At 35.1% G+C, this 18,992-nt stretch overlaps 4 protein-coding genes across 8 annotated transcripts; 2 read left to right on the top strand and 2 right to left on the bottom strand.

Annotated features, from left to right (window-relative positions):
• Positions 1–5,470: 5,470 nt before the first annotated feature.
• LOC108979477 lies at positions 5,471–6,126 on the top strand. Its single transcript, XM_018950157.2, has one exon. It carries the CDS (start codon positions 5,471–5,473, stop codon positions 5,969–5,971), a length of 501 nt encoding a protein of 166 aa, XP_018805702.1. The 3' UTR covers positions 5,972–6,126.
• Positions 6,127–8,593: 2,467 nt separating this feature from the next.
• LOC109009705 lies at positions 8,594–10,238 on the top strand. Its single transcript, XM_018990293.2, has one exon. The coding sequence runs from the start codon at positions 8,951–8,953 to the stop codon at positions 9,929–9,931; it is 981 nt and encodes a 326-aa protein (XP_018845838.1). The 5' UTR covers positions 8,594–8,950; the 3' UTR covers positions 9,932–10,238.
• A 291-nt stretch (positions 10,239–10,529) lies between these two features.
• LOC109009706 lies at positions 10,530–15,405 on the bottom strand. 5 transcript variants are annotated; one of them, XR_001999099.2, is made up of 9 exons: positions 15,203–15,380; positions 14,958–15,112; positions 14,336–14,433; positions 14,041–14,106; positions 13,629–13,711; positions 12,938–12,984; positions 12,694–12,772; positions 11,342–11,471; positions 10,530–11,235 (listed from the first exon to the last, which is right to left on the bottom strand). XR_001999099.2 is itself a non-coding variant. In XM_018990297.2 (8 exons), exons 1-8 carry the CDS (start codon positions 15,257–15,259, stop codon positions 11,418–11,420), a joined length of 639 nt encoding a protein of 212 aa, XP_018845842.1. In that variant the 5' UTR covers positions 15,260–15,380; the 3' UTR covers positions 11,266–11,417. The 5 variants fall into 5 exon arrangements, 3 of the variants coding, with proteins under 3 accessions (XP_018845842.1, XP_018845839.1, XP_018845840.1); XM_018990297.2 differs by lacking the exon at positions 10,530–11,235 and having other exon boundaries at positions 11,266–11,471; XM_018990294.2 differs by lacking the exons at positions 10,530–11,235; positions 11,342–11,471 and adding an exon at positions 12,186–12,588.
• Positions 15,406–15,920: 515 nt separating this feature from the next.
• Positions 15,921–17,742, bottom strand: LOC109009707 (serine/threonine-protein phosphatase PP1-like). The gene is made up of 3 exons (XM_018990299.2): positions 17,356–17,742; positions 16,446–17,005; positions 15,921–16,358 (listed from the first exon to the last, which is right to left on the bottom strand). The coding sequence occupies exons 1-3, from the start codon at positions 17,531–17,533 to the stop codon at positions 16,173–16,175; spliced, it is 924 nt and encodes a 307-aa protein (XP_018845844.1). The 5' UTR covers positions 17,534–17,742; the 3' UTR covers positions 15,921–16,172.
• Between the last annotated feature and the right edge of the window lie 1,250 nt (positions 17,743–18,992).

Here is an 18,992-nt window from a genome sequence, read left to right as displayed (position 1 = left end):
TTGGTTATATAATTAATACAACATTAGAAATAATTGACAGCCCCAATTAAACGGTTGATCGAAGACCAAGATTGGAGTTTCTCAAAATTAAGCTGCAGATCATGGAAATTGAAGACCAAGATCAATTAACTGATCAACATTTAAGATTTATTAACAGCTAGATTAATTAATTTATTTTATTTTGACACAAATGATAATATCATGAGTACGTTATTAATTTGCATCTTATTCGTGCAAATTAACTATTTATAATAAGATTCATCGATCGTATCAACTTATATAAACAATTAATTTACCACATGTGACATGCAGTATGCAGCTTCATGCATGCGTGGGACTAGGCCAGGCCGTATATACGTAGCTAGGGCACATTCACGTACTGTACATCCATGCACTAGCTAGATTAATGCATGAACGGTCGGTGCTTCACGAAACCGCCTCGATCGTCTGGTCTTTGCACTCCAAAACGTGTTTGAATGTTAAGCAATGATGATGATATATATATATATATATATATATATATATATATATGATAGAAAACCACCAATAAATTAAGCATGCATTTCTTTCGGACTCTGATTGTCAAATATTATAATTTAATATATAATATTTCTATTGATCTTTGTGGCATGCACCGTTTTGTTTTCGTTCTGGAAAACCTCTTTAATTTGAGCACTGCATGCATTTTCCATGGCCCAGATCAATGAGATCAAATCTTCAACATCTGATGATCATGTGTAGTACTAGGTGCAGAAAATTGATGCAGAAGCTTTGATCGATCCCAGCTTATAAATTAATTTCAATTTAGTCATAGACTACTGGCCTTCAATTTTCTTTTTATTTTATTTTTAATACATCATATTGTGAATTATATATAATTTTATTAACCACATGCGAGACCTAGATAGAGCTAAAAAAAAAAAAAAAATTAATTAATGTGATTTATTTATTAATTATTATTAATTTCATCACCTCCTGCATGTTCTTTTTCCAGCTTTGCTTAAAATAAAACAAAGAAAACTAGATCTACGGGATTCAACATTTCCAAAATTCAAAGTTTGACTAGTAGTTGCCGTTGATTCCGTAATATTCCGTACACGTTATGGTCAGAATTCAGAAATATACAAAAGCAATAATTTCAAAAAATGAGTCAAAAGTCACGTGAGTACTTAACGTCGTACGTACTACTTTTTCAGTTTTGTCGGGATACTCCGTATCCGAGCACTCGGACCGGTAAATCTTGCTTTTGGGCCCAAAGCAAATTAATTAATAGCTGGCTTGCTACTTGTTTTATTGATCTGGGGTCTATTAAGGAATCATATATAGCTAGCCTTCGGCCTTGTCCAAAAATGCTATATAACATTAAGATAAATAAATATCTCAAAAGGATATAAGATTTATTATGAATCAATTATTATTCACTCTTATATTTTATATTTATAATTTTTTTATAAGAAGAAAGAGCGTTTTTCATAAGGTATATATAGGAATGTTTTTTATAGGATATAAAGTATAGAATGATAAATAGTGACGGATAAGAATAATTTTTTATAGAATATTATTGATCATCTAGAATCATATTTGTTATATATTAGAAAAATTATGAGTTAACTAAAAAGTTTGAAAAATTACAAAAAAAAAAAAAAAAAAAAAATACAAAATATAATAACGTCATTATTCTTGAACACCCACCCGTATTTAAAATATGAGTCGTGTCAATTTAATTACCCTTAATCATTTTTTTAAAAAGAAGTTGCCTGCCCTTGAATCAAATCAAGACATCAAAGGAAAGATAAATGATGACGCGGTTCCACCTCACTTATAAAAGAAATAATCTTATATATAGTTGTTACCTGCGGATCAGGCAATTAAATAATGGATGGCGTGCTTCGATGGACCTGATCATGTGATATTATGTGTGCAAGCATGCTTTTGCATGTGTGTAACTTGTAGCCATATATATGTGTGTGTGTGTCATGTGTGTGTAATGAGTATAGCCATATAGACATGCATGCAACACCATGTACATTGTCTCTTTCACTGATCTATTAAAAGGCTATATATATATATATATATATATGTTTAGAAGAATAGAGTCGTTTTTCTCAACATGATGATCTTTCATAATCTTTTGTTATCCTTTGGATACATGCAATTAGTAATAAAGAAAGATCGAAATGCTAAGTACGTATAGGAAGACGTACGATAGAGATTAGTATCCTTGACAATTAAGATGAAATAGCTACAAGTACATATACATGATATATACATGCATGACGTCTATCTCCTGGCGGATTAGTAAGATATCCCACTTACTGAAACAGGGGATGTATGATCTCCTGGCGCCGGATTAAGATATTCCAGTACGTATTTATAACGTTTATCGTCCTAATGAAAGATAAAGATTGACCTAGAAAACGATCGATCGGTATTGAATTAAAACATTAATGCAAGCTTTCCCGGCCGGCGGCCTTTCTAATTTCCATATTTATATCAAGGATGCTTGCTTCTATACTAGCAGTATTAGCAAGAATATCAGACAAACCGCGTGCATAATTGATTGAAATGATCATGTCAAAAGCTGATCTGCTGCCAACTCCAACCAAAAACATCCAAAGGTCCACATCATGCATATTTATGAGAAAGACAAAAACATTAAAAAAAAAAGGAAAAAAAAAAACAGTACTACTAGTACTGTACGTGCGTTGTGGTTTCATGTTGATGGTGATCATAGCTAGGGCAGTACTGTTCTATCACTTGGCTAAATTATATATATATATATAGAGGTTGATTTTTCCATCTTGGATCCGTGTTTGTACGAGTAATTGAAATTGAAGGGCAAATCTCATGATCTTGTTTGGGGGTTAGGGCACATTGATGCCAGAAAGAAGCAGTACCGCTTCACATGCATACATACACATGGAGATCATCAAGTAGTGTCCTCGATCCTTTTGCATTAACTAGTATATATAGTAGTACTACTAGTCTTGATAACATGCAGCATGCATGATGTAACGTATCATCGACGTACGTATAACGTATCATGGATATATCATTAATTCCATGCCTGGCAGGCTGTAAATTAATTAACGCGGTATGCATGCATCAGGCCGCATGAATAATATCCCGATAGATCAAGCTGCATGCATCGAATAAGACTAGCTAGCTAGCAGCACGCCTTGACGTACGTTGTGGTCTTCATTTTATTCATATAATATTATGGCACAATCAATTAAAGAGATGGCATGCATGGGACCACGCATGCCCTGGATATATGGTACTGGATATCCAACAAGAAGAAGAAGATAAAAGATAATGTTCATGAAGCATATAATATAATAAAAAGCATGCATGCATGCATGCAGGCCCTAGAAATTTCCAAGTCTTCTTTTACAACCACTCTTGCAAACTTTGGGTTTTTTAATTAATACCTAATTCGATCTTGACCCAACGCTCCAAACCTAGCTAGCTAGCTAGCTGGCTGTACCTAATTTCATTGATGATGATCGATCTCTGAATATCTTCGATCGCTTGCATGAGTTTAGCCCAAATAATGAGTTGATGCGTGCCTGGGATATCGTCGTGCTATATTTTTATTTGATCATGGTAATTACGTACGACGGCTGAGTTGAATTTTCAACATGAGTTTATTCAAACCCATAATCAACCGATCAATTATTACTTTCCAAATGAGTCGCAAATTAAGTTGTTGAGAGATATGAAAGTTAAAAATTAAATTAAAATAATATTATTATTATTTTAAAATTTAAAAAAATTGAATTAATGTTTATTATATTTTATGTAAGAAATAAAAAAATTATAATGATAAATAGCTGAGATGATGAATTGAGATCTCTTCGCAATCCAAAACAAGCTTAGATCTCCAATTTTTTTTTTATAATAATTTGTTGAACGGTAGCATTGACATTAACTAACAACTTTCGAAGCAGGTAGCTGGGAAATGACTAGCTAGCTCCAATATTATTGATCAAGACTTCAGAAACTAATTGCCAAGAAAATTAATTAAAGCAGACTCCATCAAGAACCAGTATCAAGAACCAGTACAGCTACTAACTAAGTACTGTACATAATTTTCCAGTATCTTAAGTAACATTATTCGTCTTACACAACTAATTATTTCCATTTTTTTTTTAATTGCCGCATGCAATTAATAATAGATCAATCTCCTCAAAATGGGACACAATAATTTAGCATTAACTATATATATATATATATATATAGTAGATCATGATTTCCATGAATTAATTAGCAACATGCAGGCAAATTAAAAATTCCCTCTCCTGCATGTTATTTGTATTTTGCGCGAGTTCAAATTATTAAAAAATTATTTTAAGTTTTAGTTATGCAATATTATGATTAGTTCATATCAATTTTTTTTTAAAATATAATATCAATGTTTGAAAATTAATATATATTTTTTTAATAATGAATTAATATTTTAATAAAATAGTGATATATTTAAAAAATTTATTATTTAATATTATTAAAAACTAACTAATTAAATTTATAAAATGAATTCCCTGCCGCATGTTATCCGAACTTTACTGAGTGTTGTGTCAGTCTGCGAGTGTAAACTGTAAAGTGGAAAGTGCAGTGTCTTTTGTGTCCATCATGTGACGAGATCAGCTCCTTAATTATAATGTGATTGTAGCAAATTAAAGTAAAAGGTTGTGCGTACGTCATGTAGATCAGTGAGAGTGATCATCATGATCTTTATGTGTTAATCCTGATTAGTGTGTTTTTGCCAATTTTATGGTAAAATAATTTTGATTATTTTTTTATTAAGAGCTTGATCTCCAAACTCATGAATATTTACCAAATAACTCATGATTTAGGCATTAATTAAAAACATTAATATCTAAGTTTTATTTCTTACACAATTTCGGGTGGGTGCGTGGTTGTGTTAATATATATTTGGGTATCAATTTAAGCTTATTTCAATTTAGCTAAGGGCTGTATATAACAAAGCTTTTTGATCAACATGACTAGCCATGCACGTACGTACCTGCAAAAAGCCCAAAACAGGTCGACTAGCTAGCTAGGGGTGCAATTACAGGACAAACTTATAAATTGGTGATGTCAAAAGTACTACGTACTAGTGGCCGATGATCACAATCTGTCTATGACTAATCAAGGATCGATCGATATGAATATAATTTAGAACAAAAATTACCACGCTATTATCAGGAAATTAAACAGGGATTTGGGCTAGATCGAGTACGCCAAATGGAACTTGGTGTGCAAATTAGGACAATGCATGGGACAAAACCTCTAAATTAAAGGCTAATCAACCACCTGAAAACTCTAAATATAGGATTAACAGCTAGCAAATATATATATATATATATATATGCAAAAGTGAGATAAGTAAAACAATTGATCATGATCAATTATACCGGCCTGATCATCTAATTACCGGCCTAGCTGCAGATCGATTTCCTCGATCAAAATGAGTGTAGCCATGGTTAATAGCTCGACGATAATGGGATTCGTCAAAGATAGAAAGACGTTCAACAGTTGCATTGAAGAATGTTTTGAGATGCTAGATATCGATGGTAACGGTACGCTTTCACGAAAAGAGCTTCGTGGAGAATTCCATAGGGTTTTGTCATTGGGATACTACAAGTCGGAACCGGAAGAAGAGACCAATGATCTGCACGAAATCGTTTTCAAAAGGTTTGATGAGGATAAAAATGGGGTGATTGATCGTAAGGAATTTATGGCCCTTATCAGGGAACTTATGCAAGCCATGGCTCGAGGAATTGGAGATTCGCCAGTTCTAGTGGCTCTTGAGCAAGATAGTCTGCTTATGAAGGCTGCTCAACATGAATTGGCGGCCTTGGCCAGCATGAAGCTGGGATCAGCTAGGAAAAAAAGTGGCAAAAGATCAGATATAAATGGGCTTCTGGGTATATGCCTTTGCTGTCATAAATTGGAAACTTGCAACTAGCACAACTGCAATAATGATATATCAGCTTTGTCAAATGATCAGCGGCGTGCATGCTTAATTGCAGCAATATGATCTGCGAAACCATGCCATGATTCGCATGAATATTTGCAGCTAGTGACGTCGATCCTAGCTCCTCAATCTGATCACTCGTAATCCATGCATGAATATATGCATATTTTGTTTAATTTCTTAGAAAAGAAAAGATGAAGAATAATATCTAAATCATTAACATCGATCTCCTGATCAAAGTACTTGGTAGGCCCTAGAATTTTCCAATAATATTGGATTTGTTGGAACTTGGAATCATTTCTGGAAATATATATTGGTATTACAGTTCTGTTTTTAAAGTCTTGAGTTGATCTGAGTCGGTACCTAAGAATTTAGCTTTGTCTTATATATATAGTTCCCTTATTAATCTCGCATCTAAAGATTTTTCGTTTGGCCAATATACACTATAAGAAAAACGGGTTTTTATAGTCATTTGTTTGCGATGAAAAGACTATTTGTAATCAAAATAGTTTTATTTTAGTTATAAATAGTCATTTCGTTAAAATTAACTGGTCAAAAATAAACAATTTTTTTATAGTGTATATTCTCTCACCTAGCTATCTAAAAGAACAAGAAGTAAATGAAAATATAAGAAAAAGGGGAGAAATAAGGAGGCAGTCTGGCAGATCATGCTAACTCTTGTGATATGATATGGAAACTAGCTAGCTTGATCTCTGAGCATTCATGATCATCACGAAAGATTTCTTTTCTCAACAGAATTAATAGATCGACATAATAACCACATTAAAAATTATAGATAAAACTTTGAAATACAGTTTTCGTTATACCTATTGGCCTGATATGTATAGTGATATAAAGCTTGGTAATTTCTGGCCGGAAACAACGGGATTTGCAGGATATGTTAATTCCCAACATGATAGTGTGCAGCCCAAGTGACGGCCTTGGTTATAGAGTACGGCATCTACTTTAGTCAAAAGTGATCATGTTTAGTGCATGCATTGCACTGTGTTTTCTATTTCTTCTACCGATCACAATGAAACTGCTGCATGCATCTCCCTCGTGAAACTCATCCTCGATCGAAAGATTGCATGGACCTGTACGCGGCGTAGGTAAAGAAATGTGACTCATCAGTATTAATTATTATATGAGTGGAAACATGGCTTAGACATTTAAACATATAGAAGTGGAATTAACATGTACTGTCGGGAATAAATAGTAAGCTAGCTAGCCTGCCCGCGGGATCCCTCTTAATTTCATATGCATGCTTAGATCGACAAACTTTTCGTTGCATTTAAGAAGTCATTTTATAGCATGCATGCATCACAAATAGCTTTGGAGGGCCAATTGTGAGACGTTGATTTATTATGGGTACGTAAAAACCAGCTTCCATTGGGAGTTCGTCTGGCCAGCCAGCCAGCCACATGCATTAATGAATGATTGAATAAGAAAAAGTAGAAAGAAATGAATTGAATAAAATCCAACTAAATGTTAGGCAAATTATTGGACTAAAAGTCTAAAACATCATCAAAATTTAAAAGTTGGTAGAATCGAACAATTAAAAAAAAAAATGAAAATGATTGCAGGTTGTTGCATACTCCTTTTTAAAAAAGAAAAAAAGGATAAAAATAAAAAATAAAAAGAAGAAGAAAGCAGCTTCGATCTGCATAAATAAAGTCAAAATTCATTAAGGTCGACATGATCGATCCATGAGTAAGCAAAAATAAATAGAAAATACAGTGGGCTTTTAATTATTGGCTTTGTTTGCCTGTTTTATCATGTCTGAGTTAACTCATGTGTCTGCGCCATAATTACTTGTCACCAGCACACATGCATACATATATATATATATATATATAATCCAAGAACATCGAATACATGACTCTCAGAAGTTCTTGGCATCCACCACTACAAAAGTAGTTGGGGCCTCTCCTTTTCCCAGGACTCATCTTCCATACACCTTTTGAGATGGCAAATGAAATAAATAAATATAAAAATGATCAAATTAATATATATCCCATTCTGGACTACGTATGAGTTCTTAATTTTGTTCTTGAACAATCGTTAATAATTAATTACAAACTTAGTCAAAATTCTAAAGCTGGCATTTTAATATTATTTTATGAAAATAATTTCTATTAAAAGAATTTAGTCTTTTGTAATTTCGTCACGGCATGTTAGATTACAAGTTGATCCTGGAGAATCATACACTTCGGAGATGCAAGCTAAAGATAATATTTTGTATGTATTTTGCTATTGTTTTATGAAATATTGAAATCAGAATATATATATATATATATATATATATATATGTGTGCGCGCGCGCGGGGTGTCTTGAATAAAGACTTTTGGAAAATCCCAAGTCATGTGAACTAATTCATGTGACTTGAAAGCCCTCAAGTGCAACCCAGCTCACTTCCATCCATATGAGAGAGAGAGAGAGAGAGAGAGAGAGAGAGAGCCCGCCCTTTCAAAGGCGCAAATCATGGAAGCCAGCATGAATGAATAAACAGTATTGGGGGGGGGGGGGGGGTTCTATATATGGCTCAGCAACTGGTGCTGATGATTATCATGATGGAAGCCTCGTGTCTTCATCATTTCGGACTCACAGCAATCTCTCACTTTTTGCCCACCCCTCGTTAAAAAGCCAACCACACAAATCTTAAATAAATCACTAACAATGACATTTTCCTTAAAAAAATGCAAGAAAATATAACTATCCACAAAGCAAAACCTCCAAATTCCCCCGGCCGTCAAGTTCAGATTACTCATCTACCCAAAAATCAAAGTCCAAGTTTGCTGAGAAGAAGAGAAAAGAAAGTCCAAGTTGCTCAAAGAAAAACAAACAAACCAAAACCCCCCATGGTTCACACCCACTTCCCCTGATCGATCTCCATGCTCTCTCTCTATTGTCTTTAAACTTTCTAATTCTTGAAGTGAATGTTTTGAGAAACAAACGCAAGGTTAAACACCATGATTCCAGCATGTTTCAGCCAACCCAACACACTCTCAAGCAGCTCTCAAGTACCCGATCCTCAAAACCTCATTACCTGCATATACCAAACCCAGCTCTCCGGCTCTCCCTCCTATCTCACACTCACCTGGTCCAAAACCCTCTTCTCTCACTCCCTCACCATCTACGCCGCGGACTCTTTCTCCATCACCATCTCTCTCCACCCTTTAACCTTCTCTTTCTTCAGAACTCGACCCGGCTCCAAGTCTATTTACTTGTCCCGCAGTCGTTGCCAGAGGATCAAGCTCTACTGGGACTTCACCCGGGCCGAGTTCACTAGGAACTCTGCCGAGCCCGAGTCCTGCTTCTACGTCGCCATCTCGTGGGATACCAAGCTTGAATTCTTTCTCGGTGATCTTGTCGATGAATTGACTAGACGATCCGGATTGGTTATGACTCGCCGACTCCGGGAGCCAGCCCTGCTGTCCAGGCGGGAGCACGTGTTCGGACGCAGGAATTACGTTTCCCGAGCTCAGTTCTTGGGAACCAAACACGAGTTTGGAATTGAGTGCAGTGGGGGAGTGCTGAAAGTAAAAGTGGATGGAGAAATAAGCCTCATTATCAAAAGGCTTGCATGGAAATTCAGAGGGAATGAGAAATTCTACGTTGGAGGCATTGAAGTGGAATTTTTTTGGGATGTGTTTAACTGGGTGAATGATAATAATGGAAATGGACACGGTGTGTTTGTTTTTCAAGTTGGCGATGGTGGGGTGTGGCCGGATATGGTAGGTCCAGAAAAGAGGCTGATGAAGAAGAGCTTGTCCTCGTCGCCAGTGTCTGGTACAATGCCATCACCGTCGACACCGTCGTGTTCAAGTGTGCTGCAATGGGCAGAGGAAAGCAGTGATGGGGGGAGGAGTTCGTGTTCTTCATCAATTAGGTCATGTGGGAGCAATGGAGGGGGGTTCTCTTTGTTGTTGTATGCTTGGAGGAAGGATTAATTGATTATAAGGTTTTGAAATTTATTGGTTGATGAAAGCAGTTGATTTGTGGTAATATAATCTGCCTTTTTGTGAAGAAAAAAATGATTTCAAGTTGATCGGAAGATCATAATTATTCTTATGTATTATTGGCGCTGGTACTGTTCGAGCTAATTCAACCATTTTGTTCTTGATGATCATCATCTGGTCATGTCCCAGATTCAGTAGTACTACTGTCATTCTGTATGTCTTTTGTCAGCTCCGATTTGATGATTCGTTCGGTTGTTTATTTCTTATGAACAGATCTAGTCACGAATTTATCAATATATTATGAATCTTTCACAACTTGAGTATATTAATGATCTATATATAGTACTGGTCATATACATATATATATATATATTATATGGGAGTCGATCATGAGTTACTTGTGAGAAATTTCCTATGGCTGTTGTGGGGGATTTTTCCCTTTCTCTATATACGATTAGTAGAAGGTGGCGGGGCCGGGGGTGTGGCGGAGGAGGAGGGAGGAGCGATTGCCCACTAAGGTGGGGGCTAGAGAAAGCACATAAAATTGCACTTTACTGCGGATCCTATAAATAAAGATGCACCACATGACCTGAGTGATGAGGTTGAAGTAGTCAGTTTGAAAGTGAGAATTAGATGAGGAGAAGATGTTCCATTAATATTTCTCCACTAATATTGTACAATATATATGATCCCCCCGCCCAACCAAACCAAATCATGCATCCATGCGCGCATGCACCCGCCCCCGCCTTGGTCCTCAAACCTACTTGCTCAAAAGGTAAACCACCTTTATCCAAACAAAACATAATGTCCTCAATTACCCTCTCTTTTATGAAAAAGAAGAACCTACTCCTTTCTTTAAAATAATAACCAACGAGCTTTGCTACTTATCATCTCTATACAACGGCTTGCGCACGTACGCATGAGTTTCCACACACTTCACATGACATCGACCGGCCTTGCCTCCAACGCCTCAATGGGTGGCATCTGTTGTACGTAGCTTCATAGGACTCAAATATTCAAAATAGGCCCCATTCCAACTCTATCTGTGGCCCCATGCGCAGTACAAGCACACAAGCCCCCCTTTACTGGTTATGGCTTCCAACTGCAACATCTCAATCCACTCGTTGGATGATAGTAAACTATTTCCTTGGGCAATTCCCTCCTTGACGTACGTTGCCAAAGAACAGAGCCCATACATTTGACATTGTCCTTTCTTATCCTTTTATTTTTCTATTCAGCACTGCATTATTTGTACTTGGACTTTTCTATAGAGCGCCTCACTCTTCCTATTGTACCTTTGATTTGAAATTCAATGCAACTTTGATGAATAAAATTAGAAAAATGTACTGTAAATATACTATATTCAGAGTGAGATGGGGAGGGGTGAAAGTTTTTCCTCACCCGCATGCAATATGGGGCGTTTGACTTCAAGATAAAGTTGCATTGATCGGATTGCATTGAAAAACCATCCATACGCTCAATTTCCATATAATAGGGTCCCCCCATCCAGACCAAGGTCCATATATTTCTCCTGTTTTTCAATACATGTGTGAGGAAATCTCAAGCAGATAGCTTATATTCTACAAATCTTAATTTGAAAATGAAATAAAACACATAAGGTATGTTATATATATATGTGTGTGTGTGTGTGTGTGTATATTCTTCTTAATAACAATATTTTATCTGGAGCCATTACAGGATTTGATCTTTCTTACACTCTGACCTACATGTGGCTCCAAATAAAAGAGTAACTAGTTGACATGATTTACTTTTAAAGCTTGGACTTTCAGTTTTCCAGACCATGAGGAGCTCTCGCTGCCACTTTTACCACCCATCTTCTCTATTTTCACATACAAATGTAATGAATCAATGATCATGTTCCCTTAAAGATTAACATAGGTATAAACTATAAAGCTCACAGTTCTGGACCCTGTATATTCATGCGGGCAACATTACTGAGTGCTTGTGCCCTACTATAACCACACAACGGATATATATCTTTCTTTCACTGTAAAGAATATAATGGATGTCTCAGAAGGGATAGATGATGCGAACTTTCTCAAATCCGATCGTTCCTCTTTTATCTTCCCTCGGATAAAACACAAGTTCCAGCAAAATACCATCCCCGTCCCCCCAACAAAAAAACAAAAACTCTATATAAATAGACAGAATTTGATTATATGCTTTAAAGTAGACGATAACATCCTCCAAAATGACTATAAACAAGCCAAGCTGAATCAAGTGCTTAAAAGTTTAAATTGGTTTCTTCACTTCATTATGTCATGAGCCCCCCTCAAAAAAAGGGTCATGGGCCTCAAGTCACCAAAGTTCTTAATAATATTCACAGATAGAAGTATTAGCGTTATCAAATTAGATGCACCTCCAACCCGAACTTAACCCTAGAGCCATGTTGTATGTTTTCCCCAATGGTTATGTTTTGATAGTTCTGAAACACTCACAGAAGCTGAGTAATTTCTAAGGAATTCTAATGAGAAGCTACTGCTGAGGCAATATCGTATGAATCTTTGACTCCTTCACATTTATTAAGCCTTGAACATTCAAGCACTGGACCTTCCAAAACTAGGGGTGAATATCTGGCCAATTGCTTCGAGTGCAGAAACATTCCAACTCTCCGCATGCCTAACAATCTGTCAAAGTAAAAGAGGCTAGTGCCTGTAACTAGTGGCAATCATGGCACACAAACAAGAAGTTCTTATATGAATTTCGCATCAGAAGAAAGGTTAATTTCTTACATTGAAGTCGCCATTTAACTCATAGACTGTACTTCCATCAATGCAAATCAGAGGCTTCCATGGAAGTTTCAGGTAAGTCCTGCAGACGACATCAAACAAGTTTACCATAAATTAGGCTGGAATGACAGCTAGTGGGAAAACAATTAGTACAAAATGGTTGATTTAATCAAGGGGGAGCGTTTTTGTACTTTAAAAGTGAGGGAAAATAATAATCAAGTAAGAGGAAACATGTCTGGTTAAGCACCTTAGCTTCCACGTTGCTAGCACAAAATTAGTTTTGGAATTCATACCCTGCAGAGAAGTCATATTACCAGACATTAATGAAATCCAAATATGTGGTAATGCAATTTGACACTGAATAGAAATATTAACAGTGTTGTACTAGAGACAATGTTCTGTACACTTCAGTTTTAAAACAAGAATAATCATAGAATAATAGAAATCATGGGTAATGTGCCTTCCTAAATCTTTGAGAGAATGGGAAAATCCCCAAATGGATAGAACTCCCTTTCAAGCTGCATAACACATTTTGGTTGTAACTAGAATGAGATCAACTACAAATTCAACTGCTGCTGACACTGAACAACTGTTTTCTTAAAGTGGATGCTGTGTACAATTTCCTTCTAAACACCTCAAAAGAACTGCAAACAGTAAAAGAAAGGCACAAAATCCGTTAAGTTTCTGTTTTCATAGACTAGATTATGAAGCTATACCACTCATGGCCTGGGAATTACTGAAGAGAAAGAATCTGTGGCTAAACCCAACTACAAAAATAGTAGGAAGCATAACATGGAGACAAAACGATAAAGAAAACTCACGTTTTTTTTTTTTTTTTTTCCAAATGAGTGATTTCATAATCAGTCAACACAATGATGCAGATACCCAACTATTCTGTTATTATAACTGAAATCAAATTTCACATGGAGAATGACTACCTTCTCAATCTTTTGCAATCCAATTGATGGATGGTCAAAGAAAGGAACAAGCAATTTTAAGTTTCGTGAATATAACTCCTTACCTGAAAAGTGAAGCAGAGAAATTAATTGATTCTTCTCTTAAGTGCTTGAAGATTTCCATAAAGTGGCAATTTTCAGCCAGTTTTCGATACTCAAGAGAGAGAGAGAGAGAGAGAGAGCTTCTAAGTTGCACATTATTAACAGAAGTCAAGTGAGATAATGGTTCTCTTCAAACTGAAATATATAGAATCTAATAGTAGAAAAGTCAGATGTGTTGGAGAACTGATCATTAAGTAATGTGTGGTAGACATGTAAATCACATTGAAAATGGTAAAACCAATGCTAATCACAAAAAAAAAAAAAAAAAAACCCACATAATGAGTCTCCTTACCTTGAAATCTAATCGTTGGATCTTCAAAGATACAATCTTCAGCATATATTGCAGAAGTAAAAGCCCCTGTTTCAAGTGAAAAGATAGTATTACTGGCACAGAGCCTTACTGTTGAATAAAAAGATAATTAACTGATCTAAATTCATGTAATTATTCTCTAATACGCAAAGAAAGGGTTGGTCTCTTTAAAACAGTTCAACTTTAACCAATCATCCCCTTATAATTGAGTTTTTGTTTTTTGTTTTTTCCCTCACATATGCTCTAAGAAGAAAGTTTTGAATATGAAACCAGGTACCTGTTACGAAGTAGGCATTGTCATAATCAGATTTGAGGATCGTCACCACATCATCAACACCAGATACTAAAATCTCCTCTCTCTTTTCATCACTCACTCTTTCAAATTTGCAAAACAGTTCAGTGCCGTAAAAGTTAGCAACACACATATACCACACATTTCTTTCATGAAGAATCCGTATAATTAATAATGCACCTAAAGCTCTACTAAATAACTTGTTATAGTGGTCTTTATAAGACTCATATCTATTAAGCAATCGTTCATAAACTTCCATTCCCAGGAACAAAGTGGGAAAGAGAAAGGAAAAGAAAATAAAGAACTTTATAGCATAAAATTGTATTAGCTCTGTTACCGATCAAAAATAAATTGTATTAACTCTGTTCACAGAAACAGAAGGTCTCGATCAAATTCCTTTCAAAGTAGAATCAGGCTCAGTTGATTGCAGTTTGTCACACGTGCTGTGTTACTTTAACACTATCGCTAATTTACGCGCGAAACAAACAGAAAATGAAGGAGGTGAAATTCCTAAGAAAAATCGAGCTGAGGGTCGAGTTAAGATCCTAATAAATTAGTTTTTTATATTTTCCTACTTTTCTTCTCACAGGAAACAAACGGAAAGTACCTATTTTTGTTGTAGGTGGAGGAGGAGGAGAAGAGTCTCAAAAGCTCTGTGGCGCCGCTCACCACGACTTTCAAAATCTGCGGAGTTCCGGTACCGGATGCGGCGGGTTTCTTGCTATCCGGTGTTCTGGAGGAGCACCGTGGGCAGGGGAGTCTCTGCAGAAAGATGAATGGCGGGTCAGAGCGATTAGTCATCGAATCGAAAGCAGAACGAATGAATGATTGGTTTGCAATTGGGAGTGTTACATTTGGGCGTAAGGTCAGAGGATGAGGTTTTACACAGTAAGAAGAAAATGCTGCCATTGCCAGCCCCACACACTCTGAAACTGAAAGGTATCCCCTGCTTCCTTTTTTAGTTGTTTCTTATCCGCTAGGCTTGAAACCCAGAGAGATCCTCTGTTGGCCATAAAAATGTTAGCTTTTGAAGGCCACCATTAGTGACAGTTTTTAGAAATTAAAGTTGATTGTGAATTAAATACTATTTTATTGAGGGGAAAAAAAAAACTTTGATCGAGATTGGAAGGAAATTAAATGAAATATTTATTTTTATTTGTAAGTTAGATAGTGAAAAAAAAAAAAAAAGAATCCTCCACATGCATTCTGCTAAAAAATGTAGAAATTAAAAAATATATATAAGAAATAAAATTAATTATTAAAACTAACTGAACATGTAAAAGAGCTAAACTAAAAAATAACAAATAAAAAAATATCTAAAAAAAAGTCTCCGCCATCGACACATAATTATCAAATATTATTTAAATATAAAATATTTTTCAATTTCAAATCTTCAACATTTTATCTCATTATTATTCTAGAATTGTTGGATGATACAAATAACTTCCATTTAACTTGTTTTAAAATGAGCGAATTACGCCAGCAACCTCTAGGTCGGGTTGGCATAACTCACAGTCTCCAAAATGAAGTTCTTTCGAAACCCCCCTCTCCCAACTTGGAGAAAAAAAAAAAAAAAAATTTATAACCTGCAGTTGATATGCCTACCACTTATACAACGAATTCATACATACATAATACTCACGTAATTATTTACTTGCATGAAAAACACCATGTACATGAACTTTGCTAACGACATTTATGAACATTGTTATGACTATTTTCTAGAAAGATGTGTTCAATGTACATAAATGATGTTTATTCCCCCCAAGAATTCTTAAGACTGATGGTATTCATGAAGGCTGGACTGAACTCCATGAAGTCATCATTGGCTCTGTTCATATGTACTCACGCCTGTATCTGCAGGCTTAAGGATTTGAAAAGAACAAGTTAGGCTTTCATCAACACTCATCATAGCTCCAGCATTATCAAATTCACCACAATAGTTTGGAACAGAGAATATTGTAACAAGCTGTCTATCAGCAAAGAATTCATATCCATCCTCAACAACCTGGAACATTAGAACAAGATGATACATACTGGTAAGCTGCTTGAGTTACAGAAAGAAATGAGGAAAAAAGAAGGTAATGTCACCAACCTGATGGGCACGGCAAACAAGGTCCATGTCATTCTTCATCAAGAATTCTGAGACGCTATCAGCACCAAAAGTGTAAGAGACCCCGCGATCGTTCATTGCCCAGCCTTTGACATCTCCATCAGGATCCGACCAAAGCAAATCACAAAGCAAACCAGAATCAGGAACATCAGATGGACGAGGTAACTCCCTGATTTGATCTAAATTTGTTAAAAAGGGAGAAAGGCCACCATGCAAACACAATATTTTTTCGTCTATGAGCGCCGCCACCGGAAGACAGTTGAAACAATCGGTAAAAACTTTCCAAAGTCTTGTATTGAACCGGCGTTTACATTCATCATAAAATCCATATCTCTGATTAATTGATGCACATTCATGATTCCCTCTCAAGAGGAAGAAGTTCTCAGGATACTTGATTTTATAGGCAAGCAAAAGGCATATTGTTTCCAAACTATGCTTGCCACGGTCAACATAGTCCCCTAGGAATAAATAATTGGCATTGGGAGGGAAACCCCCATGCTCAAAAAGCCTCAAAAGATCAGGATATTGTCCATGAATGTCACCTGGTAAATAAATAACAGAGATTACTATCCAATTTTTTGGTAGGTAGAATGCTTGGTATTCACCCAACTTCAAGGGTGATAAACACAATGCAAGCAAGTGAATAATTCAAAATCTACAACAAAAACACTTGCTCTAAAGTTACTAAAACGAATCATACATGCAATGACTCGAGCACCAACATTGATAGCATTCAAGAAACCTACTTTGCTTCATCCAATTTAAAACCAAATCATCCAAATCCCAAGAAACCAACCATCAAGACCATATTATGAAAAACTACTCTTGTTTCATAAGCTTTAAGTTTTTAACGATTGAAACAAAAGCTAATATTGACCAAAAGAGAACGCACCGCAGATCTTGATGGGGGCTTCGACCTCCAGAAGATTGGGCTGCTGGAGGAATATTTCCCTGGAAACAGTGCAGAGCTGGCGGATTTCGGTCTCCATGAGCTGGACCTGCTTCCCTGCCCGCACCTGCCTATACCCCAATAGCCTGTTGATAATGTTGTCCAGTACCACTGGGTCCATTGTTGCCAGAAATTCCACAAAAAGCCAAAGACTTCGGAATACAGAGAGCTATCGGGTGGTTCTTCTTCTTCTTCTTCTTCTGGGGGAGCAGACTCTTTCTGAAAATGGTGTTGGTGGATGGGAGGTGCTTTGGAATGTGGCTGCTTTTTTTGGTTCATAAAACTTTGTAGTTATGTACTGTGTTACTGTAGTAAAACTACAGAGAGTTCGAAAAAATTAAGCAAGGATGTGTTCCGAGAGCACTCAGTAGAGAACAAGATGCAACCGAGGATGTCGAGGAGAATTGGATGCGAATGAATAGAGCTGACTGCGATTTCTAGGTGGCGGAAATGCCTATTATGATTAGTTCTATTCGTCCGACATGTTATCTTTGATGTGTAATCTTTGAAGGTCTTGACATGTTGTCTTGGAAAGACATTCATCACTTTCCTTCCTCTTCTTTCCATTTTTTTATTTTTATTTTTTATTTGTTTCTTATGTAATTATCTTTCGATACAGTTATCACTTTTTAACCATTCATTTTATAATTAATTTATATAATTATATAATTTTATTAAAAATTAATTTTAATTTTAAAATATTAGCCTTCAATTCATATAAAATTATGAAATAGTCGTAAAACAGTTATAAATTAATAATTTTCCTAATCTTTATATGTTATTATAATATTATCACGATGTTCCTTCTTCTTTTTCTCTCTATTTTTCTTTTTTTTCTTTTTTCTTTTTTTTTTTTAAATTATTAAATTATTATTTCTTTGTTAAATTAATGATACGTTAGTTCAAGATCAAAATGAATAGATATTCGTCTTATCTTCAAATATCTATTCATGATGATATGAATAGATTTTCTTTAATTTCTATTATATATAAATATTATTATCATTTTTAGAATGATAACTATAACTATTTATTGTTGAAAAAAAAATTAAGTCTAAGTTCGAATCTATAAAAATATCCTCATTGGATTAGTCATATTCAAAATTTAATTAAAATTTAGCTAATATCCACCTTGTATTGGTATGTAAATTTGATTATGAGCTATAGTAGCTACAGTAATTTAGCCAAATTAATTTTATATTATTTCTCACTCTTTTGTGAATATATTTTGTATATCTTTTAATATCTTGTATTTGAAAATGAAGTTAATTTAAGTTAATAGATGAATCTTATGTATTTTAATATATAGATTGTTGGAAAATATGAAAATAAAAATAAATAATATTTAAAAAATAAATAATGTATTAAATAAGTAGATAACAAATTTTAAAAAATATTATTATTTTATTATTATAAAATGTGAGATGATTTCAATGTGTAGTTCAAGTTAGTCAAAAATAAAAAGTGACATATTACCTAAACTTAGCTAAAACTTTGACTAACCAATGAGATCGCTAAATCAAACGTGATTTTAGAATTATTTCATCAACATAAAAAATTAAAAATCCACAATTGTCAAT

This window comes from Juglans regia, chromosome 11, assembly GCF_001411555.2.
Source record: "Juglans regia cultivar Chandler chromosome 11, Walnut 2.0, whole genome shotgun sequence".
Classification (NCBI taxonomy): Eukaryota; Viridiplantae; Streptophyta; class Magnoliopsida; order Fagales; family Juglandaceae; genus Juglans; species Juglans regia.
This window is presented reverse-complemented; position numbering and strand designations above follow the sequence as displayed.